This window comes from Filobasidium floriforme, assembly GCF_021052385.1.
Source record: "Filobasidium floriforme strain CBS 6241 chromosome Unknown HD553scaffold_6, whole genome shotgun sequence".
Classification (NCBI taxonomy): domain Eukaryota; kingdom Fungi; phylum Basidiomycota; class Tremellomycetes; order Filobasidiales; family Filobasidiaceae; genus Filobasidium; species Filobasidium floriforme.
In genome coordinates this window covers 353,894-380,051 of record NW_025763627.1, presented here as the reverse complement: position 1 = coordinate 380,051, position 26,158 = coordinate 353,894, and the positions used below count along the sequence as shown (strand labels likewise).

Genomic DNA, 26,158 nt, shown 5'->3' with positions numbered 1-26,158 from the left:
CACAATGCGAGACAGAGCACTTCGATGAGTCATATGTTTGAGAGCGTGAGGGAGCGACTTGGGTGACAACGATCGTAGCTTGAGATATACATATATAGGTTACTGGTAATAGGAGAAAGAGATTGTCCGTATCGTATCCGGTTATAAGACTGGCTGCCACATGGATCAACGACGATCGGCCGGAATCGAGTGGTACCTGCAAATAAAGGAAATCGGACGAAGATGAGCATGTGGCTCAGCTTAGCAGAGATACGCATGCAGACTGACTGAGGTGGCAACTCCTCTTCGCCCTCGGGCACATAACGTCCCCCATCCTCGTGCACTCTCGGCATCGACGTCGAGGTCTCCCCCGAAGGACTCGCCGGGGCGGTTATCGGCGAACCCTCCTCGTTGGCATGATCGTTCTGCGCATACATGTTTCTCAACCTCTCTTGTTGAGCTTCCCTCATCTTGCGTGAAGCCGCCGTCGACGGGGTAGCCGCCGCGCCGTACGGGTTGTTATCGTGAGTCGAGCTCGACGTTCCGGTAGGTACGGGTGTGGGCATCTGGGTATCCCCTCCTTGACCGTAATAAGCGTTCCCCGTACCTCTCCCTGCGAAGCCTGCCAAGGTCAACGTCGACCCGGTGCTAGGTCCACGGTGAACTCCGGCTCCATCGCCCCCATCCGAACTCAAGTCCGTCCGAGAACTAGCCAAACCGGCACCCAAGGCGGCACCCGCTCCTGCGCCCGCCGCAGCGTAGCCTGCGCCATATGCCGCTTGTTGGGAGGATGGGAGCCCTCCAGCGGCGTATTGCGACATTTCCGGGGCGGCCTGAGGATAGCTGTAAGGATCGACCGTAGTCGGCTCAGGGTCTATTAAGTCGGTCGCGCCGGGAGCTGCACGTTGATGACCTCGAGACGGGTCGAACTACAAGAAAAGCGGAGACGGATTTCTTGGGTCAGTTGCGTGCGTTATGAAATGTATTGGTACTTGCTGCGACTTACCATCATGTCGTCAAACTCGTTGGCGTTGTTCTTTCTCTTTCGACGCAAGAACCACCAGGCCAAAGCCGCCAAAAGCGCCAGTCCGACGACTCCACCGACAACACCTCCAACAATGGCTCCCGTGTCTGTTGCAGGCAGACCACAATTGCGAGTACAGGGAAGAGAGGTATGGTTTTATCAATGTTGGCTGATCGAAAAGAGTCGCTGAAAGGCTGAGGGACGTACTGCTTCCACCGGAACTACCAGACCCGCTGTTCCCACCCTCTGCGATGGCCGTGACCTCGGTCGAACCATCGCTGAGCGTCCTAGTCACCGTCCTGCATAGATCGAAATCGAAACCAACAGATCAAGCATATTTGTCAGCCACCAACGACCCAGATTCCAGGCAATCACCCGACTGATACGCACAAAGTCCTCCCTCCCGAAACCTGAGAAGCAGGCACAGTGGTCGACCCGGTGACCAACGTCGTACTCCCCTGAGCGTCCGTACTGATATACGTCGTCCCTACCACAGCCGAACTAGGCTGTTGCGTGACCGTGGCCTGTGCGGAAGATCCTGCCGCGGTGTTGGTGACGGTCGTCCCTCCGGCCCCGGTGGTGACACTACCACCACCGCCCCCATTATTGCCCTGAGAGGTAGTAGTAGCAGGGTTGCTCGTCGCCCCCTGTTCGGTGGTCGTCACTCCGCCATTGGCCGAAGTCGTATCCCCAGCTTGACTGGTAACTTGAGCAGTCGTAGTAGGAGGTTGAGAAGTAGCTTGCTCCGAGGTTGTAGCCTGAGCGGTGGTCGTGGGCGAAGTGGTAGTGGGGGGTTCGCTAGTGGTCACCGGCGTCGAAGCAGCAGGTGAGGTGACCGCAGGGGAAGTTACACCAGAGGCTGTATAAGATTTGTAATCGATATGATATTGATGATCGAGAAGACAAGGCGGTACGAACGATGTCGTATATGGTCAGTCATGATCACCCGGACCAAGCCTGAGGTTGCACTCACACATGGTGGCAATGACTGTAAGTGTTCAGTATGTCTAATTGATATTGAAGCTGACAAAGGCAGTCGAGGTCGTTGTCGATTGTCGTTCTAGTTTGATCGCCTGAATCTAATTCCAGTTGTTTTTGTTGATCGCACGACGTAAAACGAGCGTAAAGCGGTTCGAAGTCGATGCACTCGAGCGACAAGAGCTAGATGAGATGGGGAGTGGTGATATCGCCGACGACCAGTATGAGAGTGGAGCTGTATGTGGAATGTCGAGTATGAATTTTGGGATGGTAGAGTGACGACGATGGTGATGATGGTGATGATGATGTAGCGAGGTGAAAATGTGAAGGGAAGGGAAGGTGGAGAGAGGCAGAGAGAGAGGGCAGCGTGAGGAGGAGGAGCGAAGCGTGAGCACGAGATTTGATTCCTTTGATCTCGTGGTGACCACCCCACAATGGCCTCGAGGCTGTGCTAAACTCAGACCTGGTCCCCGAATACGACGGGATCACGGAGGTAGGGGGAATTGCAACGGGGAATATACGACGATGCTGCTTTACTAGAAGTGCCAACCGTACTTGCTATTCGTCATTCAGTGAGATGAGACTCGGCCACAGGAAACAGCCGAAGTCGTCCTTGCTTGCGACGTCGATCTGTTTTTGTTTGGAATGTCACCCCCTCCTCCTCGCTCGCTCAGCCACGAGAAGGAAACGGGCCCCGGAAGAAACATCGACCGTAGACTCTTCGCGAACCACCACGAACCTATTCTATAGCAAAGCACAAACCCGTATAGCAAATCGCATCACAACCCGAACCACCTCTTGACCACCTCATTGTCACCTCCACTACCAACGCCAGTGTCACCGCCTCCGATGATCTCCCCAACGTGATCGCTGATCGGGTCATCCGGACCAATCTTCTTGCCTCCGACAGAGTACCTGTAGAGGTATGTATACGTTTTAGCTACCATCCTTGTTCTTGCCCTTTGTCGTGTAATCGAGCCGAGCAGGCAAGGGTAACAGAAAGATCTCCCAGGCCGTCGAAAGATAGAGAGCAGGCGCCGCGAGACTCACGAGAAGAACACAAACTTCATGATCAACGTCACTACGGCGTGTACGACGATGACGACGATGATGAGCGTTCTTGGCAGCTTGGCGTCCGAGATCTGGAATGGTTGTCATCCAGAATGAGTTGGTCTCAGCATGAGCCTTGGCTGAATATGTTAGGATCTGGTACTCACGGATGAGAGCACGGGGTAAACGTTCCGAACACTATCATATCATCGTATAAAGAGCGTTTCAGATGGAGCTTCAGGGGTCTGATGCATGGTATGGTAGGACGGCTTCTGGAAAGGTGCCAGGTAAAGGAGGGGGGACTTACAGGAAGTAACCCGATGACAAACCTGCTGCCCCGACGAGGATCCACCGTAAAATCGGGATTGGGATCACACACAGGACCTGCGAGCCATTCAAAACAAACCGAGTAACATCAGCCACCATACTTTCGCGCCCTAACCTCCATCACCTCGATCCGGTCAGGGTCGGAGAGCTGGATACTGAACTCACGCTAATCGGCACCCAGACCACCATCCCATATCCCCAAACCGCCCAGGCCTCGGGCAAACTCCACCCCGCAGCCCCTTCCGATCCGCCCTCGTTCCCACCCGTCTTCAAAGCCAAGTATCGGACGACCCCCCAAAAGGCCGCAGGGAAGGCTAGGCCGTAGAGGTAGATCAGGGTGGTTATGAAGGTGAGGAGGGTGAGGTCCTTGTCCGTCGGGGTGTCTGATGTGGTGTTACCGGCGGATAAGGCGGTGGAAAGGGAGGTTGAGAGGTAGATTGTGAGGATGAGGGTGGTCAGGATCCAGAACGGGCCTAGTTTCGACATCAACAATTCATCAGCTACAGGCCGTATACGTACCAGCTGCAGAACCTCGTAACAATAGACTGACCGTAAAGATCCACCCTCGAACCGCATACGTCCTCGACGAACGATTCCTTGGGAATGAACGACGATAAGCATCGTTGAAGGACCGTCTTGGTGTCGACATCAAAGTAGGATTGGTAGTAGGTCAGGTTGAACATTGAGAACGGGACCTGGGCTGTGGGCGATGAGCGCAAGAGGAAGCAGGAGCAAGCAGGAGCGTAAGCAGGATCAAAGTTGGAGTTTCAGCATCAGTCCCGTAAAATCCCAGACACGGATAGAGATGAGAGATTGGACTGACGGCTCGTGCCCGGTCGATCATCCTCGATACGGGTTGGGTTTCCGCCAGTGTTCGTATTCAGGAAAGCTGCCGAGGTTGACTGTCAGCTCGACTGCGCGACGCTGACTTTTAACCTCGGAACATATTCCTCGTACTCACTTTGAAACTCGAGCTGGTTCGAACCGGCCTGACCACCGAGATCCCCAGCGAACTGTGATATCGATGCAAGGTTCATAACGGTGCGATCTTAGCTTTCGGGTTGATACCGAGTCGGCGATGGGTAGGTACGACGGCTCACCTCGTCATCGGCGTCTACTACACCGTATCCTTGTGTTCTAGACATATTCACTGGCTACTAGCTGCTAGAGTTCGTTGGCTCGATGGAGGTTGGCAGGTTGCTCTTGTCAAGAGACGTTTGATTGCGTGTATGAATGTTGAAAGGGCATCTACGGCTGCTAGGTGCTTTCGCCGTGACCCGGGACTCTTCGCTGACGTGCATTTCGCGTTCACAGGGTGGCTACATGGCTTGTTGCCAAGTGATGTGGCCATCTACAGCTGTAAGATAACATTTCTGTTTGCCTTTTGGCTTTGATCATGTGTAGTATCTGTTCTTAATACTCTGACGAGTATTACTAGTCCACTGGACTAATTTCGTCAAGTAATCTCTTTCCGCTTTGGCTTACCCCTCTGAGCTTGCTCACGGGTTTGTCGAGTTGTTCCTGGCTCTTCACTACTGCCTGGTGACGACAGAGCAACTTTTTTGCCCTTTTTGCGTGCGAAAACGAATGTTTACAACGCGATTCTTTTTGCCTTATTTGCGCTCAAGGTCATATCATACGGTCGTTCTGGTCGGTGATTTCACTCAAGGATGTCGAGCTTCAATAATCCCGCTCGGTCGCACTCGCAACGGACGTCATGACTGTCATTATATTTCGGGTCGTTCAACTACATGGTGATCGACGATCTACACGCTCTACATCGGCACGGGTCTGCCGCTTCTAATCGTCTCTACATCGCATTCCCTGCACCACCTCTCTCGCACCCTTCGCTCGTTCTTCCCATGCCCTGATCTTGGCCTCGCCATCGACCTTGATCGCTCGATGTTTAGCTACGTACATGGCGCGAATGTACTCGACCACCGTCATCTCGGCCTGATCGTCTGTGAGCGAGAGGTCCCGTGTCGAGTTGGTACCGGCCGTCTTGGTAGGGGTCGCCTGATCCAGTGATTCGATCACCGATCTGGCTTCCTTGGCGCCCGTATCGATCATTCTCATCCGCTCCGGGTCCGGTTGGTCGACTTGCATCGGCGTGATCTTCTCCGGCTCCGGCTCCTCGTCCGCGCCTGCATCTCGGTCGGTGTCGCTTGATATTACGACCACCGGTTCGTCCTTTTTCGGCCGTGCCGTAGTCGCAGGCGTTTTGGCCTTGGAGACCGGAATAGCCCTGGCTCGACTAGTAGCGGCGGCTGGAGCAGGCTTGGACCGTATCGTCTTCTCCGCCGCGACTTTGCTCTTTGCGCTAGAGACGACCGGGACGACGTCCTCCTGCTCGGTCTCGGTCACCGGCTCCGAGCTGGGCGCAGATTCTGCCATCTTTTTACTTCGTTTCGTTGTAGCTGCCGCTGGTCTCGTCGACGCAACGGCTGCGGGTTTCTTGACCACGGTCGCTCGAGTAGCTCGTCTTGTCGGTGGCGCCTTGGCCTCGATTCCGGGTTCGGGTTGTACTGCTGGCGCAGCCGGCTCGTCTATAGGTTCAGAAACCGCTTCTGCTGCTACTGCCGCAGCTGCTTTCCGACTTCGGACGGTGGTAGCGGGTTTCGAGACCTTTGTAGCACGACCTTTGCTCTTGGTAGGACTGGTTGGAGGCTTGATCGTCTCGTCCGCTTCCTCCTCTACCGGTGTGGCAATGGGGTCGTCTGTATCGCTTGCCGCTGCTACCACCGGCTTTCTCGTCGTCCGTCTGGTTGTACTAGCAGCTGCGGTCTTGGTTGATTTCGTGGACTTTGTCGTACGCGAAGCGGGACTACGAATGAGATTTTGGGCATCAGGAGAAGGACAACGCTGAGATCACGACAATGTGACATACCGTTTTGTCGTGGTTATTGCGAGCTGTGGTAGTGGAACTAGGTTAGCTCAGGATCCGACCAGTCAGCAGGTGCCGCTGCGACGCACCTCGTCTTCCGATACTTCAGGTGCTGCTCCGATCAACTTGGCCTTGAAAAAGCTACAATTTGGTTTCTTTTTCTGATGTATATCCCTGTAAGACATGATCGCTGTCAGCGATTTGTCAATGCTCGACGACGTGGGCTCATGGACTCACCAAGGATCATCCGTAGGCTCCCAACCAACCGTACTGTAATCGCAATAGATACAGGTCACACAGTCTTTCTCTTGTTTCGTTGGCGTATAGACGAATCCGGCTTGAGCGAGCTGATGAGAACACGTAGTGGTCAGGTCGAGCCAGAGATTTAGTAACACGGACCGGTCTACTTACGCTTGTTGGGGTCGGACTCCAGCCACGAATCGGATGAGGCCACCATTTCGCAAAGGTCTTGATCCTAGCCTTGTTCATGGTGTCACATTGCGGTAAACGATCCGCATCTTCGTAAAGCAGTCTGAAGAGGGCGCAGAAAGGTTCAGTACCGGTCGTAGCAATGACAATCGGATCTACCCACCTGGCCTTGCCCGTCTGCTTCCCACTTCCGCCACCTCGCCTCTCATCGACCATCACCGAACACACCGCCATCGCCCACCCGCACTTTCCTCGCCGATAATGCTCTTCGAACGGATCATCCCCTTCGTCCCATCCACCCAACTTTGAGTCGCACAGGAAGCAACCACACTGGTCCAGGTCGTCCGCCAGGGGTGCGTAGTAGTATCCCGCATATGCCAGATTCTCTGGAGTGAGGTTGGGGTACTTTGTAGGTGATAATGGCCATGTTGTCGGGATCGGCTTGGCCTTGCTTCGACCTTTCGGCTTGATCGTTGCTGTCGTGAACGAACGTAAACGTGCCTCCTGATACTGCATTGTCGGCGTATGAGTGCGCTCTCGATCTCAATTTAACTTCGATAACTTGCGCACAGAGATCAATGGTTGTACTAGATATGAAGCGATGAGTAGGCGGTTTGGTTATTGGGTCATGTCGGCTATAACCATGACCGCATTCAGGAGTATATAGTCTAGAAGCTAGAAGCTAGAAGTCGAGGTGGTTGATCGTCAGTCAACTTGCAACTTGTTTACATTTCGCAGAGATGAGACTCGTCGCGTCCCACTCGAGGGTTCGTAACATCATCATCGACAGATCGATATCGATATCGCTTGACCGCTGGATTATGATTCAAAAGGCATGCGAGGCACCAAGAAATTACAGGATTACAGATAGGCATATTCTAGACTCCGACTATATCTCGAGATGTGGATGCTCACATTCCGATGCTTCCATAGTTACCAGACTTGTAGTACGCGCTCATTTGCTGCAATATCCGTTCTAGACCGGCTAGCCAGTCGTCCAGTTCGGCCATCCTAGCGAAGTGCAGGTGGAACGTCAGCTGGGAAACGGAAGTCAGCCTTGGGATAGGTCGGGACTCACACGACATCGGTAGGTTCGCCCAAAGACGGGTAGAATTTGGCTCGATACGGGCAGACGTTCATGGCGAGCTGCGACGTACGCGAGTCCTGTCAAGCTCTGATCTCTGATGCCATTTGTTGCAACTCGTGTAAACTGACCTTGAACAACGGCCGGATCATGAAACCATGGAAGGGTCTCAAGCTCTGATCGTATGCCCGCGACATAGAGGTAGACAACTCTTCCTTCTCGTTGTTCATGTTCTCCCGAAGCCCGAGACTTGTGAATCGGAGCCCGCTGTCGGTATCGACAATCAACGCGACCGGAAGGGTCGTTAGCGAGTCTGAGTGGTGGCAGAAAGAGCGTGTAAAGGGCTTACCGAAGCAGCCAAGTCAAAGCCCCCGTCGCAAACATGTCACCACTTTCCTTCTCGTTCCGAAGAATATCTTCCAGTGTAACCGAAGTCTCCGGGTGCATCTTCCGTCGTTCTCTAACTTTCTGTTAGAAGCATACGATTTCGTCAGCTCTCTCACCTCTCCCGGCTGGTACGATACCGCAACCTACCGCATTCTTCGTAGATAGGTCGTTCTGGACAACTTGGAAAGCCTTGTTGTTGAACAGGTCTGTGTCATATACGGGATTACCACTACTGATCAGCCGCCGATTTTAGCAATCCACCTCGGACCTGGATAAGATGCACTGCACGTACCGAAGAAGGCGACAACAGCATCAGTGGCCTCGCAGAATTCGTCCGTATTGACTCCAGGATCGAGGGAGACATCTTTGAACGACTGGAAGCAGAACGAAGTCTGTCAGTGTCATACTGAATATATTGGACAATGCGGTGGTACTGACCCGCTTGACGGTCTTGTAGAAAGGGACAGGTGCTTCCTGTGCGGCGGGTTGTACGTCGGCCATTGCTGTATAGCTGTATATCGATCTGCAGCGTCCAAAGCTGAGATATCAAAATGGTATTGCGATTGCTTTATAGATGTTCGAACCAAGGTTGTGGGAGGCCCTGAGCAAGTAGGGTGAGGTATTCACAACGAAAGCTGTCGATATCGTTGCGGTTGGTCGATGCTGATCTGAAGGTCTTGAAGAGTGACGTATGACCGGAACGATCAGCTTCCGGAAACTCCCGGGCGGCGGATGTCGTCGCCGAGGTGCTTTTGCTGAATGTGGAACGGCTGTCTGAGTTTGGGAAGTGCAAGTGGCCACTGGCCAGTGGTAGGATCAAGGCGGGACCATCGTAGTTCTTACTTTGAGCGATGGTCTTTAAACTGTGCGATCGGCATGGGTAGGCCAATTCGCAAGACAAAGGAGTTGGCAAAGGAAGCGTATCCCGCAAAAAAGGGCAAAAAGCACTTGTGCAGACCGACTCGAACCCAGAGATCTCAGTTAAAATGAATCTTCCAAGACCCCTAATCCGACCCGGCCAGTGCGACTTAGTGTGCTGCAACAGATTCAAAGACGTACATATATTGTTTTCGTGACATGTTTCAGGTCGGACGCGTAAAGCAATATAGCGCTGAAGGCAAACGGACCATCGTCCGGGATCACTCATATTTATCCACTTCGTCACCAGTACGGAAACTCTACACCACGACGACCTTGACAGCTTGACGGCCGTTATCTCGAATGTATACTGAAGTCTGGGTCGTGCTCTTCAGTCTGAACAATGTTGAACCTTGGTCTGGCGTCCAAAACGTACTACTGGGACGAGTTCGAGAAGTCAGGTTTGGAGGGCTATACATGGACTCGCAGACTTCAAGGAAGAGGTCCCGGACTGTTTGCAGCCAGATCGGAGGCTCTCAGAACATCGCGCCCGCTGCGCTTGACATCTAGAGTGGTGAGTCGATTTTTCCTTCGATTTACAGCAGTACGTTGATGTTCGACGTACAATATACTCGTCCCTGCCATAGAGGCTTAGAAGTAAATAGCCGCGCTGCGATTAATCCCTACCTCGCTCCTTGCGGCTTCTTCCCGTAGCGATGGAACACGGCGCGACACTGCCAAGGCGCTTCTCATGGTCTCGTATCTTCGATTTTCGCAGGCGCTTCAGGAACTCTTCAGGGCCTCTCGCTACATGGCAACCAATGGTTCAGACCGTTCCAGTACACAGGTTGGGACAAAATCAGTATCTGGATCTTGAGAGATGATGAATAATACTTTTCTGACTTCCCCTTGGTCAATGGCGTCATCAAATTGCCCTAGTCCTGTACAGTATGCGAAGCGAAATTGATTGCATCACTGCTCGAGAATTCCCACTCTATCACGAGATCGGGTCCGCCATCGGTGTCCGAATTGATCATCATACGGTTCTGTTTGCACTGCCGGACGATCTTCGCAGCTGGGTTAGAAAGGTTCATAAGCCGATCTAGAGTTGCAGAGAATGATGGATCACCTGGATCAATCGAAATCTGTCGTCGGCATCGTATCGATCATGATGTGGTAACACAGCGCGAATCGCGCCGTCAGCGCAATATAGTCCAAGGTTCTTGAACAAGGCAGCTGGTTGATGCTCGTGAGGTCGCGAGAAGGCTGAGTCATATCGAACGGGTATTTTCAGGTTATGAAATTTCCCGCTGAGATCTACGGATACAGAACTACAGAGCAAGGGTTACTTTGAATTTTCTAGCAGGCGGAAATAGTGAGAAATTGACCGATCTGTCAATTGATCACCTGCTGAGCTGACATCGTACAGCGGCGCGCTTCATGGCCTGACGAATTGGGTATATCTACACTTACGATGTTGTTTGGCAAAGCCGCCGCCCTTGACTACCACTAAGGCATCCGACTTGGGACAACCCACTTCTACATGACATGTGAAAGAATCTGAACGCGAGCATGCCTATCGGAACCATTGGTGAACACCACTGACAACCTTTTTCTTAGCATGCGATCCAATTTGGGAACACACATATACGTATACTCGATATTCGACATCTCGACATATTGCATATGCACGTGCATGGAACGATTGAGAAAAAGGTACAAACTGCGAAAAAACGAAAAACCAAAAGGCCACATCTGACAAGCTGAAACCCGAACACCCCCACCCGCGCACCTCCCACTGTATTATACATCTCCCGCGCCTCAAGTCTCCCCGGCGTAAGCGTTCAAGCTGTAAGCCCCGGTACCCGGTGCACCAGCACCCGCCCCACCCGTCTCGAACGATCCGGCCGTCTCGTCCATCGGTTGGGCTTGTTGTTGACTGGGCGAACCCTCCAACTTTGATCGGCCCGTTGTAGGTTGTTGCGATTGTTGTTGTTGTGACGATCCCACCTGACCTTGGTTTTGTTGAGGGTACCCGGCGTTGCCCTGTTGTTGCTGCTGTTGGTCGCCTTCGAAACGGGCTCCCATGTCCCCACCTCCCCGTCCGACCCCTTCGTTCAACCTCGACCTCAACGCCTCGTTCTCCAGCCTCAACCTGGCGACCTCTTCCTGCAAAAAGCTATTCTGATGCGTCAACTGGCGGTGCTCGGACACGGTCATATGGACCATGCCGTTGTTGCCGGGCTGGATCTGTTGTTGTTGCTGGTTCTGGGCAGGTCCGCCTGTAGCAGGGTAGAAGGGGTAGGCGGAACCCGGGGCCGAGCTCGATCCGGGGTAGGGTTCTGGGACGGCCGAACCGGGTCCTCGCATGGACAAGACTTGGCGTTGAAGGAAGGTGACCTTGTCTTCCAGCTAGAACATGTCAAAGTACGACCGATCGAATTGTCAGCTCGCGATCCACCATAAACACCACTCGAACTCTTCGTATCCTCGAGACGAGACCCCAAGACTTCGAAAAATCGATACTCACGTCCTTCATCAACGCCTTCCTCTTCTCCCTATGCCTCTTTTGCGCCTTGGCATTCCTCGTCCGGTTATCATGGTCCGAATCCACACCCTCTTGACCCGCCTTGCCCCTCCCTCCACCTCCAGTCGCAGGTCCAGGGGTCTGGCTCATCCCGGCCCCAAGACCCATCCCCATGCCCATCCCCATGTCCATACCCATCCCGAGTTGTTGTCCATGATGAGTGTTCGGACCGGGGTGGTAAGGCGGTCCATTGTAGGCAGAGTGTAACATCCCCCCCGCTCCGGCTGCAGATCCGGGTTGAGGATAACCTCCGGGGTTGGAACCTTGGCCTTGACCTTGACCCTGAGCCTGGCCCTGAGCTTGACCAGAGCCTTGACCTTGACCCTGAGTTTGAGGTTGCGATGTATTCTGGTTCAACCCCAGGGTAGGCGAGAAAGGAGGATAACCCGTCTGAGGTTGTTGTTGCTGCTGAGCCCCAGCAGCGTTTCCTGCATCGTTACCGCCACCGTTACTGCCGTTCCCTTGGCTGGTCCCGTTGTTGCTGGTAGTGGTGGTGGTACCGGCGTCATTACCGTTCCCACCCCCAGCTGCATCCCCGGCCCCACCCCCGCTCTGCTCACCCGAACCAGGCTGAGGGTATTCCTGCCGACCTTGAGCTTGAGCTTGTGGTTGAGATTGAGATTGCATGTTGGGTGGGAGTGAAGATCGTTGAGATTGAGGTTGCGATGAGGACATTACGTTTCCCGCTCTCTAGATAGTTTGACGCGTTATGTCTGTCGATGTAGGGTGTATGGGGAGTGATAAAGGGAAATGGGAAATCGAGGTTTGCGTTATGGATAAAATCGACTTTGTTGTGATGTTGTCAGGATATGTGGGCGGATAGGTCTTTGGTCGCAGAGAGTTGAACGATGTGTCGAAGTCGAAAGCTAGTCCCAGCAGTTGACGCGATCGCGATCCTTACGTGCTGGTCGTCCGCGATCGAGAAGTGAAAAAACGCAAGGTCCGGGTTGACGGGCGAGCTACGAACGAGTACGAGTGGGTTTGCGGTCGAGGGCAGCGAGTCGTACGTGGATGTTGAAGGCAATAATGCGTTGGCGATGTTCGACGTCAAGACGGAAGTCGAGGTCGGGTGTGTATGCGAGAGGTGGTAGGTAGGGTCGGGCATTGGGGGTGGATGATGGTATTTTGCGTAAGAGGTGTACGTCAAGCATTACGCGATTTCCGGATGGGGCAAGTCTCTCTCGTCAGCAAAAACGTGTGACGGGCTCGACAATGGCTTCTACTACGTACCCTGAATCTTTTGCCTCGAGGAGATGATTGCAATTTGTACTACTAGCTACTAGCCAGATTTCAGGTGATTTGTGCTTGTCGTTCGGTCAATCAATGGATTCGCAGGGTTGCAGAATTGTTGGTCTCAAGTGTGATAACGTCAACCCTGACGAGAGATGTGTGGGGAGGGGCTGGGTCGCGGGGAAGGCAGAAGTCGCGGGTTATATTCAATTGTGCAACTGCAAGCAGACGGGCAACAGCGAGCACACAGCGAGACGTGCACGGGGAACAGCTCGACTAGTTAGCTAGAGCTAGTTACCACCCTCCACCTCTCCATTCCTTTCCTCCACTCTGTTGTGAGAACGTGAGAATCGCCGGTTCACACTTCACGATCGATAGCTCCAGGTCGCGGACATCGATAGGCGTGGGAGCATGGTAGATGTACGTCATCGCTTACGTTTCGTGATACCCCTTCGGAAGCTTTTCTCAGCGGACGGGCATGAAACGACCAGTAACAGCTAGCAGCAAGTGTTCAACGAAATCAATAAACGGTCCTTGGGGGAGACGCCAGAGTGATCAAATGATCGACATGAGCTGCATAGAGGTAACGAACGATGTTCAGGTTGGTCGTCGCTTCGGTCGATCACGACCCGCAGATGCCAGCAGTCGTTAGCAATCGGGAAGACACCCGGAAGCAAGTCTCGGCGATCACCGCGCAATCCGAAACTCCTCTCTGTGCGATCTTTTTCATGGCCTTTCATGGTAAACTAGCTATCTCAAAAATAGCTATCAAATGACCGTCGCTTGAACATCGACTCCAATCTCTGACAACATGACAGACAGGACCTCTCATCATTCGATGAAACTCAGACCGAGGGCGAAGACCAAGGACAAGGCGGTGACCAAGTCATCGTCGGATCTTCCGTCCACCCTTCCTCCCTCGGCACTTCTCGACAAGGTCCTGTATAGCGACCTCATTGTCGCTCTGGAGTACGATCTCGCCTTCCCACCTCATGCACCGTTCGAATACGTTATCGATGATGTCAGCGACAACAGTGGACCTGGATCGACCGATACGACATCTGTATCTGTAACTGTCAATTCAACGTCCTTGACCCCGACCTTGAACCTGAAAGATTACGCGGTCCGAGCCATCCTGAGAGAGTTCGAGGGGGCGGTCGAGAAGAAGGATCTGCTGGCCGCTTGGATCGAGGCGGTCACGAGTTGCCCCCTGGCGAGAAGGGAAGACATTATGCAAGAGATGAGGAAGAGGTATCCACGGTGTGCTAATAGGCTGGCTGGACGAGACGTGAGTCAGAGAAAAAAGTCACAAGAATGGAAGTAGACAACAGTTGAGAGGTCGGGATCTGACGACTGTCCAGATGACAGCCATCAAAAAGAGAAGTTGAAGATCATGAAACCGAGTTGGGCAACTGGCTCGTCGCAGAGACTCCTCCATACAGACCTACCCGGATGGGCTTTTCCCGGCAACATAGATATGTCGAAACGATATACCTGGACAATCTCCTGGAATACAAGAAGAAACGACTGTTGAAGATCTTAAGCATGATGGAAGACTGGGGTACAGCTCTTCTTTGTAGCGTGTTGGTCATCAGGTAAGAGACGATCGATGTCAGGGTCAAGTGAGAGATCGGATCACAAACGCTGAGCAGCATTTCTCACCCTGCCGTTTGCAGATACCCAGTCGGATTCCCTCTACGCAAACTCGTTGAACAGCCCTCGGAACCCGTCATCGTTCCCGGTCACGGCAGACTCGCAGACTCTAGCAGAAACGCTATATATGAAATGTTCTACGATATCGCCGTCGTCTCGCTCATGAACTGTGAGCACGTCGAGACATTGGACAAAGGTAGAGATAACGAGATCTGGCTTGAGGTGGAGGTCTTGGAAACGTCGCATGCGGTCATGGACAAGGAATGGACGAGGAACGAACTTGAAAAGTATATCCAGGCACATGGTCTCGAGAAAGGGTTCGAACTCATGAAAGAGTGCATGAATGAAATGCACTGGCTCGCCCATCATGATTGTTAGATCAGTTGCGAAGAATAAATGTAGCATATCATATTATGTCCGAACCCTTAAGCGGCGTCGTAGCTACAAGAGTTTACCTAGATAACCGAATCCGACACACATGGCCGGGATGAAGACGGCCGAGCTGGCGACAGCGGCGAGTCGATTGCGCTTGACCCATTTTTCCGGTCGGTCCCGGTTCATCGGGGGCAGGGCAGCACGAATTCCTCGTTGCTTATATTGTGGGGGGCTTTGAGGGCTGAATCGTGGGTCTCGCCGATGACCCAGCCCGAGAGGGATATGTGTCGACGGTAGATACTGACCCGCAGGTGAAAGTGCCCATCCTCCGAACAGCCAGACCCCTGAATAAACAAAAGATGTTAGTCAATATGATCGACTTCGAAATGGCAACGACGTCTACTTACATGGACCGAGCAAGAAGCCGAGCATGAAAAAGAGCTTTGCCGGTAGGATCCTCCTCTCATGCTTGAGGACGATAGAACGGTCGTGGTACGCTGGCAGATTGTCCACATCGACAGCACAGCCTGCTTGACGAGTCCGAGTCTTGAGTTGGCCGTGTTCGGTCTCGCTTTCAGACGAGTTGGAGTACGCCGGCGACGACGGCCTCAATGTGGCACTAGGGGGCGGTTGCAGGTAGTCTCCGAACGGCGCTGCCGTCGACTTGGCATGGATCCCGACATCGGGCCGACGTCCTAGACCAAACGCCTTCTTGCTGCTGCCAGCCGCAGCCTGGTTCGACATTTGCACCAACGCTACAGCCTGTTCGGCAAAGTTGCGCTGCCACGTCTCCTCCTCCGCCATTGACGTCGCTTTGCCTTTGCCCTTCCATGGGGAACCAGCCTGGACCGGCCCGAGTCCGAGACCATACAACTCGCCCGTCATGTCCATCCTCGATGGTGAACCGCCAGCTCCCTCACTCTGCTGCTGATGGCGGCTCATCTGCCCGTGCGACATCCCGGGCGTGGGCAAGAGGATGTCGCCTTGTTCCATACCTTGCGCGCGGGGCGTTTGGCTGGACAAGACGATCCGCATACCTGGGGACCTGGTCAGACACTCTGGGGTCTGTGGGGAAAAGGAGGCCGCCGACAAGGGCGACGAGTCCAGTTGCCGGTTGTTCAGCGACGGGAACGCCGGAGGCGATCCTGCGGCGCAATAGGCTGGAGAAGACGGTTCCGTCGATCGACGAACGTGAGCTGCTGGTGGTGCTTGCAGCGTGGGCGTCAACAAGTCTTGCCGGAACGCCTCGGGCAGGCTGCCTCGCCTCTTGCTTTTTGCGCCGCCCAAATAACGCTTCCAGCTCTTCTTCTCCGGAGCAGGAGTCGACGGACGATCGTCCCGCGTCGACGTCAGAGTGTTTGATAGGTCCCCCCCACGCCCAGGGCTGAAAAGTTTGGGAAAAAGCGTGAGCGACTGTTTGATCCGGATGCAATCACGATACTCTGACGTACCCAAAACCCTTTTCGACTTGCGCCTCGGGGTCTGTCTTGGTCTCGCTTCGCAACCAGCCTCTTGCTGCATTGCTCCAACTCGTTTTCCGTTCTCTCCCGGGCGACGCTCCCGCCGAGTCGGAGTGGATGACGGCAGGTGATGGTGGTCGGGAGATCGGTCGAGTCGGGGTGGTCGGTACATCCGTGACATCGCCCTGAGTGCTTGGCAACCAGAATAGCTCACGAATCATCTCGCCACTCTGGGCTCGCCAAGCACTCGGATCCTGGAGACTGTTCTCTGATTCGTCTCGAGGGAAGTGGACGGGCTCGTGGCTCAGGGGTATCGGACGGATCTCGCCCGATTCCTCAACAACGCTGATGGTGATCTCTGGACTGCCCTTGGGCGGCAAGATGTCCGGGCTGACGGAATCTTCGCTTTGCGCCTCGCTGGGCTTCGAATAGAAGGGGAAGAGAGGCGTCCCTGCTCGACGCAATGTAGGAACGTCGTCTTGCTTCTCCCTCCTCATCACCGAGTATCGCTTCCTTTCCACTGGCGCCGACGCCGACATGACCTCCATGTTGTCGAGGTCGAGCTTATTCTCCACAACGACCCCGGCTCGACGATCTTTCTTGCCTTCCGAAGGTGACATTGGCCACTCGTCAGTCTCATCCTGTTCGGCGACGACCTGAGAGCTAGCGCTAGCAGCCTTGCTCTCCAGTTTCAAGCCGGCGACCAAGAACGCCCTCGCGCGTCGTCGTTGAATCCTGCTTTCACGGTCTTCGGCCTGTTCGCCGTCGGGAGTGGGACCACGCATGGTCAATCGGCTCTCCGTGCGGAAAGACCCCATGGCGTAGGTCGAATTGGTCATCCTGCTCTCCGCCCTCGGTGCAGGGGCGTTGACGCTCATTCGGAAGTTGAAGGCGTCCGAAGAGAGTACACGAGGACCTCCAATGTGTTCCCCAGACGAACAGCTGGATTCGGAGCCGCCGCCAACGACTGCACCGAGCGAACTCATCGACGAATTGGTCATGGTAGCAGATGAAGCGGAAAAGCTCCGCAGATGAGGTGGCAGGGCCTGCTGAGCCGGGGACATGGTTCGGCGGTGGCTCTTGATAGATACGGCGCGCGACAACGAGCCTTGCGAGCCGGATCCGCTCGAGTGAATGCTTCCCTGACGATGGCCTGACCAGTGCTTGGCATGGCTGATGTAAGGCTCGTTCTCGTGTCCAGCGCTCATGGAGAAGGACGTCGACGTAGACTCGGACCGGGTCATCTCGCCTACCACGTCACTCTTTTCCTCTTCCTCGAGGACGACCGAGACGGGACTGGTCACGAGAGGCGGGCCGAGGACGATACTACCGGCAGACTCTCTGGCTCGAGCGTTTTCCTGACTGATCACCAAGGATAACGGTCGGATCCCGCCCCGCAAGCTGGTCTGCCGTTGATGTGCCCTCGGGGTCATCTCCCCAAGCCTCGGAGACGCCAGACCCGCGCCAGGTGATAGGATACTGCTACTGATAGACGAAGCGTTTCTGGAATGGGTCGGTGCAGGTCCATAAAATGTCGTCGTCGGCGACATCGGCCCGTTCATCAACCCGGCCTTGCTCAACATCCAGCTTCGCCGTTTCTCTCGTCCTTCTCTACGAGCTTCTTCGATAATCCGTCGTTGCCGCTCGTCTTCGGTCTCTCGAGGGTCGAAAGGGAGCGTCGGGGAGGTCTCCGTCAACATGGACGCGGCTGAAGCTAGGCTTCTCGGCTCTGATGGCTGGAACATACTAGCCAACGCCTGACTGTGGAGATGCGCAAAGTCCTGAGAATGTCGTTGCAAGAACCTCTGCTGCATCTCTTCCGTATCTCGGATCTCCTCGATCGATTCTTCATCGCCTCGGTCGTCTTGTATCGTCTGCCGAGGTCCTTCTTCTTCTTTCTCATCGTGCCCGCTGATGACACGCTGTAAATCCCGACTTCGACGATAGACGTCCTCCTTGTTACTCTCAATCCCGAGTCCCGCCGCTCTGACAGTACTCCCCGTCCCAGGTGTCCTTCCAAAGACGTACCCCGCCTCGCTGGCCTCGCTACTCCGTCTCCTCCCCGTCCACGCCCTGGGCGTAGTCTCATCCCTCAGATCATTCCGGATGGTCGTCGTCATCGACCTTGGCGACCCCGACCCCGAAGTAGATGTAGCTCCTCCGAAAGTGGTCACCGTCTCGCTCCGTTCCCGCGAAAAGCCCTTACCCTGGCCCTTGGACGACGAAGAAAGGGAGGCGAAGTTCGAAGCGGTGCCAGTCGAGATGGAAGAATATTGCCATCCGGCTGGGTCTTTCCTGTCAGCCCCGCCACCTCGGGAAGAGATGCTCCCAAACCCGCCGTCCAATTCGGCAGAGGAAGGGAGGTACCCGAATTCGACCATGTTCGTCGATGAAGCTGAAGCTTGCGAAGTCGGGTACCGAGCGAGCGGGTGAGACTCTTCGAGGTTCATCGATTTGAGGCCGTACCGCCCGATATGAGATTCTTCGGAGAGGACTTCGCTTTCCCCCATGGTCATCTCCATCACTTTGCCCGAATCTCGCCTGTGCATATCCCTCACGTTTGCTCGTCCGCCAAACAGGTCCCGGGTACCCACATTCTCGTTATCCTTGTCCTTGTCCGTCCGAGAGTTCAATAATGGGACGCTCCTCACGCTCCTCAACCGACTGGCAAACCGACCCGTCCGTTCCTTCTCCCGTTCTTCCACCCCCGTCGACCTCTTCCTTCTCAACCCAGACTTGTCATCCTGGTTCTCTTTCCCTTCGGGTAAAGTTGAAGGGAAAGGCTCTTTAGACGACTTTTTCGTCCGGACCGTCGAACCCAACCCGGACTTTTTCCGCCTCAAGATGCGTTTCGAGGGGGAGATCTTGGGCTGCAGCACAATTCCAGGTTGAGGTTGAGGTTGATAGTGTCGAGGAAAAGTCCCAAAGGCGGCTGGAGACATTTCTGGGGAGGTCGGAGGTGTAGCGAGCGGTTTAGGTTGAGGAGGAGGGGGAAGAGAGAGGGGATGACGCGTTCGAGAGGTCATCTTGGATGTGTCGCTTGGTAGGTCGTGTCAATAATGGTGAAGAAAATGTGTTGGCTGTTCAGGCCGTGTATGCAGTTGAAGTTGAAACGAATGTAATTGTTATCAAAAGAGTGTGTAGTGTATTGAGCCGTGTGCTATTATATCGAAGTGAGGGATGCCACGGTCAGTCTCGCCTTTTGCCCACATCGTCTCAAGGTAATACTCACTCTGGTAAAGAGAGTATTGCGTATCAAGCCAAGACCATCGTCACCGTTCGTGTCGCCGACCAGTAGCGACCAAGTCTTGTGTCCTGCAGAATAGTGAGGTATCGCTGGATGGACGAGAGGAGAGGTAGGTTGAAGGTTGCTTTCAGGTAGACCTCGAGGAGGATGCTTGACAATTATAGAGAGAGTGTCTGTCCTAACGTCCTAGATCCTTGAACACCTTGAGGTTGACGCGTTTGTTGATTCGACCCAAGAACCAAGAAGGAAAACTTTCTTGATGATGATACGCGTCGGGATCGTCGCTCAGATCTCACACTCAAAGGATGGCGGGAGAGCAGAGGGAGGAGGACGGCGAGAGTGGCGAGATGGACTGATGATGCGCGGCGGTGGTGACGGCGATTATACGAAGGTGTCGCTGAAGGAGCAGTAGTTGATGTCAAAAGAGCGTAGCTAGTAGGTCGATGTTGTCAAACGAGTGTAGAGGTTTTCCGGGTCGATGAGGTCATGCAAAGAGAAAAGATAGCCACGTCGTCGTCCACAAAAAGTTTGATGAGATTTCGTTGTTGATGGAACTTTGATGGTCGTCGTCGTTCCAAATCGAATGTTTCACTTCGAAACAGAACAACGCGAGGCGGAAGGAGCAGGAGGAATGTTGGGGTCGTGAAAATAGAATCCGTGATGAGGTCGTAACCGAGAGAAAGATCGATCAAAGGAAGGTAGGGGTCCTTTGAGCTACGAGTATGATGGTGATCGTACGACTTGCATGCTGGCATCTCAATACGATGTCAAGCACCACAGCTTTGACCAGGAAAAACTGCGAACACACCCGATGCAATCGTTGCACGATGATGCTGTTCGAGACGTAGGAATCCGGGGAATAAACCTGGGGTACAAACTTTAGCCGGGAGGGTTTGTTGACAAACAAACAAACAGGGGCGTCGATCAGATCAGCCGGAATTTGGTATTTGCTTCCGGGCGGCTCGTAGGCTTGCGCGTACGTAAGCTAGAAGCGGAAATATTTTGTGGGTGGATGGGTGTTTTGTTTTTCGGTTGGGAGTGACGCGATTGATGCCCGAGGGCCGAAGTGTTTCAGCTGCGGGCCCATGATGGCTAGTTGCGGCGGATATGCCAGGCTCCCTTGCTCAAGGATAAGAAAGGGTATATTATTGTAATAGGCACCCCTTTGTCTGTCTGGTGTTAACCTAGGGACTGGTGACTATAAGGTCTACAGACGTAGCGCATGTCCCAGCTTTTTCCGGCTCGCTAGCCACAGCGTCCCTCACCAACCTGCAACATTATTATTGGGGCCTGAAAGTTCTTTCATTCCAAGATATTCCGTCACCTGCACTCCCCTGCCTGGCCTTGATGATGGCAGACGGACACGAGCCCCCCCTAGCCGGCCCTTTCGCTGTCACCACTGACGGAAATGGGGTTCCTCAGAGGGGAGACGCTGCAGATTTACTTCCTACTTTGATCGCCTTCCGTGTGACACCAGAAGGACACGTGATACTGCATGTCACACAGAGTATGAAGGTTCCAAGAACACAAGAGAGCTACTACACCCGAGTGTTTTGGGTCGGGCCAAAGGCGCTCCCGAGCAGTCTGAACGAACGGATCCGGGAATATTTCAAGGCCGAGGAAGGTCATGTCTTGTTGAAGGAGTCATTGTTGAGCGCAACATTGCTTGTGGTCAACACGATCATGGGGCAAGACATGTTCGAACGGCACTGGAAAGAGGGGGCTGGGCATGAGAAATTCGGATACAACACTGAGAGTAGTCTCTACCCAATGATCGGTCATCCCGGCGGAAAATTCTTTCCTCCTGGCGATATCGACATCGACAGAGTCCGATGGGATGAGCAGAGGCATCTCACAAAGGTGATTGAAGTCGCATCCGATCCCACACACGAAGCCTACAGTCACTGGCTTGGCACGAGCAATGTCGACGAGATTACTCTCGGATCAGTCTCCTCAAATGAAAATGAAGTCATCGAGAGCTACCAGGGTTCTGATCAGAGTGCTCATACTGGCTCGACAGCCACCTTTGACCGGTCTCTGGACCGTTTGTCACCTACACACGCGAGTTACTGCGTCCTCTGGAACCCTGGCGAGTACACGCTACTTTCAAAGTCCGACAACAGCGAGAAAAGTCAGCACAGTATGAGGTGATACATCTAGACTGCTGATCCCGCATCATTTGTCACGCAGCGGTTCTGTAGGATCTAACTATTATCGTATATAAGCGCTGTACTTATATGCTCATCATATCCACTTTATTAAGTGGGAAGAGGCGCGCGTTGCGGTCTACTGGAGATGGGCCCTCGACAAGAACGATTGAGCGGGACCGGCTGTTGACACAAAGAAGGACTAACAGCGCGATGCCGTGATCATAACACTAGGTGTTCCTATATAGCCTGTCTGACTGTTGTTCGCATAATGATGGTATTTCCTACAAAGCATGAACACAGGTACAACAGTTGGCGTCTAACGGTCTAGACACGGGTTATCACACGTCGGTCTGGTTTGGTCTCCCCCCCACAGGGTCATCCTGCTTCCGCTCCTCACGACGAACTCGCAAGAACTCGATCCGATACTGCTTTGATTGACTCTCTGATGATCTCCAAGGCCCGCTCAGCCTCCTCTTCCGACACGATTAGCGCGGGCACCAATCTGAGCACGGGGTAAATGGAGGTGGTCAATATGACAAGGTCTCGGTCGTAGCATTCGTCTTGAACCAGCTTGTTGAGGTAGGAAGGCAATTTGACGTTTTCGCCTTGAGAGTGATGTTGAGTGATCGGAGACGCGGGGTCCTTGAACTCGATGGCAATCATGAGCTGGTAGTTGCCGTAGCCGCCAGAACGATGTTAGCAATCCGATTGTTGAACGCTTGTCGAACGCTTGTATCCACGCGCTGTTTTGACTTACGCCGATCCCTCGGACCTCTGAGATCATCCAACCTCCATTCTTCTCATCCGCTGCGATCGCCCTCAGTCCGGCAAAGATCTGGTCTGACCTCGATTTCACATTGGAAAGTAGGTCGGTCTGCATCATAACGTCCGTAGTGGCTACCGCTGCCGCGCAAGAAACGGCGTTCCCAGAGTATGTGCCGCCCTGGATGTACAGTATGAAAAGACAGCCGGACGGACGTGGCGTTCGTCAGTACCATCACGAGTATCCAGTCGACTTGCGAAGATTCTGCATCACAACTCACCAACGATCCGGCCGGCATGCAATCCATGATCTCTTTCCTGGTGACGATCCCGGAGAGTGGCATTCCGTTGGCGAAACCCTTAGCGATCGTGATGAGGTCGGGGACCACGCCACTGTGCTCGATGGCGAACATCTTGCCGGTCCGACCGAACCCTGTCTGGATCTCGTCCGCGATCATGAGGATACCGTGTTGGTCGCATACTTCGCGAATCGCACGCAGGTAGGCGGGCGGGCAAGGGACGTACCCGCTGGATGTGATGAAACGAATTTGCACAACGAGAAAGGCAAGAGAATGTGACGACCACGCAGGAATTGGAGAGAACGGGTTGCGAAAAGAAAATCGGTCAGCAGACCATTTTAATCGAAATCAATGAGCTGCTCACCCTTCTCCAATAACGGGTTCGATGAAGATCGCCGCGGTGTCCTCAGGCGCGGTCTGCTGGGCCAGCACCTGGTTGAGCTGATGGACTGCTTGATCGACCAGGACCTGCTCGGGAGTATCGATCGGAAGACCCATAGCGTGCCAGTACGGGTAGGCAGTAGTATACACGCAAGGCTATAGCAGGAGGAGTGATGGGTATCGGTCTCATCAGTATTCGGTGGCTTTCGATCGGTCAATCGAGATTGGAGAATATTCCGCAACGATCCCCACCATGAGAGGCCCGGTCCCAGCGAAGAAGCTTGTTTTGGAACGAGTGAGCGCAGCGGCACCTGAGTCGTCCGCAGAATGAACAATGGTCAGACATCGAGAAACCATTCATAGCAAGACCTGAGTTGGGAAAGCGACGTACCACTCGTCCGCCCGTGATACGCTCCCTGCATGACGATGATGTTGTTCCTCTTCGTCTTCATCCTCGCGACCTTGATGGCGGCCTCGATGGCCTCGCTACCGGAGTTCCAGAAGAAGAAACTGGACAAGTCGCCCTTGCCGGCCGGTTCGAGCATCGGGACTAGGTTCTTGACGAGCTTTACGTAGGGATCGGACAGAGCGATGGCGCATTGAACGTGGATGACTTGTTGCGCTTGATGGATGATGGCGGCAGTCACGGCTGGGTGACAGTGGCCGAGCGAAGTGACGCCGATACCCTGTCGAGGTAAAAAGCAGAAGAGATGCACCGATTGAGAAACGATATGACAGGGATGAAAGAAAATCCATCCGAAAATTATTCGAGACGCGCGCCAGTGGCGAGGGGGGCGAGTCACGAACTTACAGCAGTAAAGTCTAACAACTCTCTACCATCCTGAAGGTAGAAGACGTGCATATTGACAAGAGAATCAGTTCTCTCCGATCGTGGTTCTATTCCATTTGTTGTTTCGGTAACGCGAAACCAGCACAGAGACGCTCTTCCCGATCGATCCCGTTTCATAGACTCACGCTCGTGATGACTTGCAGTCCTTGACCGGAAACAAAGACATGGTCCCTCAACCTCCCGACCGCTTTAGTGATGTGTTTATTGGCGATCTTTTGATACTCGACGGTAGGAAGAACGTCCGATTCGGCCTGGACTTTGGTATTGATGATGCTGGGCATGTTAGGATGGATCGATCTGGGTAAGAAGAGCAGAGGGGCGGACGAGGCACGAATTGGGGACACGACCAGAAGGGCAGCTGGGGAGGTCTGTACGAACTCGTCAGAGAGACCAGGTATATGGCCGGAGAGCGTATCAAATCTTTATGTACACACCAACGATAGCTCAGACCCGTCCAATCTCAACCTCATCTCATCTTGCATCTTTCTTGTTGCCGGACGCCACTTTTTGCGCTTGCCTCGATAAGGGAAGGCATCGGAGGTCGCCGATGCGGCGCGCGCATTTAAGCGATAGAAGCGAAGAAATGGCATCGAGTTGATTGCCGATAGTTAGCCGATCGGATCATACTGAAACGCCACACAACGTGGGGTCATGGCCTATCTCTCCGCTTATCGCGCCGCAATCATCGAGAGAGAGAGAGAGAGAGTGGCTACACCCACCTCACTCGTGAGCTGCTACGCAAGAAGACGGCATGCATATATCATATAGCACTGCGCTCATCGTCGACTTGGTTTCCTGTCAGCATTCGACCTGAGTCGGCCACCAGCACGCTTTTCCTCAGTAGCCCAACGAATAACATCATGCCCTCTGTCATCTGTGAGACAACCCATACGATGCGATGACTTGTTGTAGTCTCCTCGCCTGGTAGCTGACCTCGTATATCCGGTATTTTGCATTTTTATAGTCGACGTTGTCGGTACATGCTGTGAGTCGACTTGTTATTGCCTTCCTTAGCCTCCGACCGACTCTCACACGCTGAACGATGAGCTCACCTCGACGAATCTGCTTCGCTATTCAACTCAGTCTCCTACGATGCCGGCGCTGAAGCTTTGGACGCCCGCCTAGGCGACAAACTCCGATCCCACGGCGTCTCCCCCAAACTCCTCTTCTATTCCTGGGTCTGCTCCACCGAGAGGGACTACTCCTACCTGTCCCAGATCAAGCAGTACAAGCCCTTTTTCGAAATCCTCTCTCACACCTTCGTTCGAGTGCTCTTCCAAGCTGGAGTTCCGAACCCGGAGAACTTTGGAACGGAAGAGGATGTGAAGTTCGTCATGGACGAATACAAGAAGCTCAAACCGAGACCGGGGATGGGGGAGATGATGCGCATCCTGAGAGAAGGAGGGTTCGACGTCTGGTGTTGCTCCGACGCCAACGTCGACAGGGTCAAGGGGTACTTTGACGGTGCAGGGGTCGACATGCCGCTCGATCATATCCTCTCTGCAGACATGTGTGCGGCAGGGAAACCGGAACCGGAGGTGTACAAGATGGCCAGGCAGAAAGCCGGTTCGGACGAGGAAGGAGAGGTCAGCATCTTTGCTGCGGCTCACGCTTGGGATTGCGCGGCAGCCAAGAGCGCCGGGTGAGTTCGATCCGGGCATTCGGAGATGATCATCAGCTGACCCGCCAAATCTACCTCGTCTTCGTACGTCAAAAAGGTTCCTCACAGCCTACTGCACCATCTACGAGCTAGACCCTTGCGAGGCTATTTTCGGCTCGTTCGACTTGACCGCCTCTTCTTTGGTCGAGATGGGTCAGGCGATTGTGGACAAGTGGGGCAAGAAGTGAGGGCAGAGGAAAAGGAGTATTGGAGAGCCGAATGTAAAATGAGATGCTATACTATACAGTCAAGCCATTCAACCCATAGTACGAACACAATCTTGCGACGTACGTCATCAAACGTATGGCGATAGTTAATATCTGATTACGACTCGGAAGAAACGTTGTCCATGAGACACTCGTTCGATCTTGCAGCGATCAATAATCGAGAGAGACTGTTCGACTTGCATCGCGCCGCAATCGTTGCTTAGCAACCGCAGAGGCTGTATAGTCCTGATCAACGCTCTCGATCTTGAGGAGTGAAGTTGCACTATTGAATGCGAAA

The 26,158-nt window shown here is 53.8% G+C and overlaps 9 protein-coding genes across 9 annotated transcripts; 2 read left to right on the top strand and 7 right to left on the bottom strand.

Moving 5' to 3' along the window:
* Positions 1–103: 103 nt before the first annotated feature.
* Positions 104–2,370, bottom strand: HD553DRAFT_194193 (uncharacterized protein). The gene is made up of 6 exons (XM_046177049.1): positions 1,977–2,370; positions 1,394–1,862; positions 1,211–1,302; positions 986–1,110; positions 268–908; positions 104–196 (listed from the first exon to the last, which is right to left on the bottom strand). The coding sequence occupies exons 1-6, from the start codon at positions 1,978–1,980 to the stop codon at positions 166–168; spliced, it is 1,362 nt and encodes a 453-aa protein (XP_046038067.1). The 5' UTR covers positions 1,981–2,370; the 3' UTR covers positions 104–165.
* Positions 2,371–4,540, bottom strand: HD553DRAFT_194196 (uncharacterized protein). Its single transcript, XM_046177050.1, has 9 exons — positions 4,459–4,540; positions 4,320–4,371; positions 4,182–4,247; positions 3,909–4,058; positions 3,524–3,831; positions 3,339–3,415; positions 3,199–3,229; positions 3,047–3,123; positions 2,371–2,896 (listed from the first exon to the last, which is right to left on the bottom strand). The coding sequence occupies exons 1-9, from the start codon at positions 4,501–4,503 to the stop codon at positions 2,761–2,763; spliced, it is 942 nt and encodes a 313-aa protein (XP_046038066.1). The 5' UTR covers positions 4,504–4,540; the 3' UTR covers positions 2,371–2,760.
* A 524-nt stretch (positions 4,541–5,064) lies between these two features.
* On the bottom strand, positions 5,065–7,361 carry HD553DRAFT_194078 (uncharacterized protein). Its single transcript, XM_046177047.1, has 6 exons — positions 6,835–7,361; positions 6,654–6,774; positions 6,480–6,589; positions 6,332–6,416; positions 6,246–6,268; positions 5,065–6,182 (listed from the first exon to the last, which is right to left on the bottom strand). The coding sequence occupies exons 1-6, from the start codon at positions 7,185–7,187 to the stop codon at positions 5,159–5,161; spliced, it is 1,716 nt and encodes a 571-aa protein (XP_046038065.1). The 5' UTR covers positions 7,188–7,361; the 3' UTR covers positions 5,065–5,158.
* HD553DRAFT_194080 (glycolipid transfer protein domain-containing protein) lies at positions 7,360–9,037 on the bottom strand. Its single transcript, XM_046177048.1, has 8 exons — positions 8,986–9,037; positions 8,581–8,897; positions 8,435–8,516; positions 8,290–8,348; positions 8,105–8,223; positions 7,887–8,022; positions 7,750–7,817; positions 7,360–7,682 (listed from the first exon to the last, which is right to left on the bottom strand). Exons 2-8 carry the CDS (start codon positions 8,641–8,643, stop codon positions 7,583–7,585), a joined length of 627 nt encoding a protein of 208 aa, XP_046038064.1. The 5' UTR covers positions 8,644–8,897; positions 8,986–9,037; the 3' UTR covers positions 7,360–7,582.
* A 1,573-nt stretch (positions 9,038–10,610) lies between these two features.
* Positions 10,611–12,108, bottom strand: HD553DRAFT_307852 (uncharacterized protein). Its single transcript, XM_046179470.1, has 2 exons — positions 11,531–12,108; positions 10,611–11,412 (listed from the first exon to the last, which is right to left on the bottom strand). Exons 1-2 carry the CDS (start codon positions 11,795–11,797, stop codon positions 10,822–10,824), a joined length of 858 nt encoding a protein of 285 aa, XP_046038063.1. The 5' UTR covers positions 11,798–12,108; the 3' UTR covers positions 10,611–10,821.
* A 1,474-nt stretch (positions 12,109–13,582) lies between these two features.
* HD553DRAFT_307847 (uncharacterized protein) lies at positions 13,583–14,881 on the top strand. The gene is made up of 3 exons (XM_046179469.1): positions 13,583–14,105; positions 14,186–14,412; positions 14,470–14,881. The coding sequence occupies exons 1-3, from the start codon at positions 13,629–13,631 to the stop codon at positions 14,846–14,848; spliced, it is 1,083 nt and encodes a 360-aa protein (XP_046038062.1). The 5' UTR covers positions 13,583–13,628; the 3' UTR covers positions 14,849–14,881.
* On the bottom strand, positions 14,880–19,702 carry HD553DRAFT_194049 (uncharacterized protein). Its single transcript, XM_046177046.1, has 4 exons — positions 19,538–19,702; positions 16,297–19,465; positions 15,253–16,229; positions 14,880–15,189 (listed from the first exon to the last, which is right to left on the bottom strand). Exons 2-4 carry the CDS (start codon positions 19,329–19,331, stop codon positions 14,912–14,914), a joined length of 4,290 nt encoding a protein of 1,429 aa, XP_046038061.1. The 5' UTR covers positions 19,332–19,465; positions 19,538–19,702; the 3' UTR covers positions 14,880–14,911.
* Positions 19,703–21,959: 2,257 nt separating this feature from the next.
* HD553DRAFT_282223 (putative ornithine-oxo-acid aminotransferase) lies at positions 21,960–24,354 on the bottom strand. The gene is made up of 8 exons (XM_046178155.1): positions 24,120–24,354; positions 23,956–23,985; positions 23,536–23,830; positions 23,397–23,455; positions 23,128–23,300; positions 22,746–22,992; positions 22,460–22,645; positions 21,960–22,368 (listed from the first exon to the last, which is right to left on the bottom strand). The coding sequence occupies exons 1-8, from the start codon at positions 24,273–24,275 to the stop codon at positions 22,096–22,098; spliced, it is 1,419 nt and encodes a 472-aa protein (XP_046038060.1). The 5' UTR covers positions 24,276–24,354; the 3' UTR covers positions 21,960–22,095.
* Positions 24,355–24,741: 387 nt separating this feature from the next.
* On the top strand, positions 24,742–26,134 carry HD553DRAFT_293870 (haloacid dehalogenase). The gene is made up of 4 exons (XM_046178443.1): positions 24,742–24,870; positions 24,959–24,979; positions 25,078–25,636; positions 25,713–26,134. The coding sequence occupies exons 1-4, from the start codon at positions 24,855–24,857 to the stop codon at positions 25,840–25,842; spliced, it is 726 nt and encodes a 241-aa protein (XP_046038059.1). The 5' UTR covers positions 24,742–24,854; the 3' UTR covers positions 25,843–26,134.
* Positions 26,135–26,158: the final 24 nt, after the last annotated feature.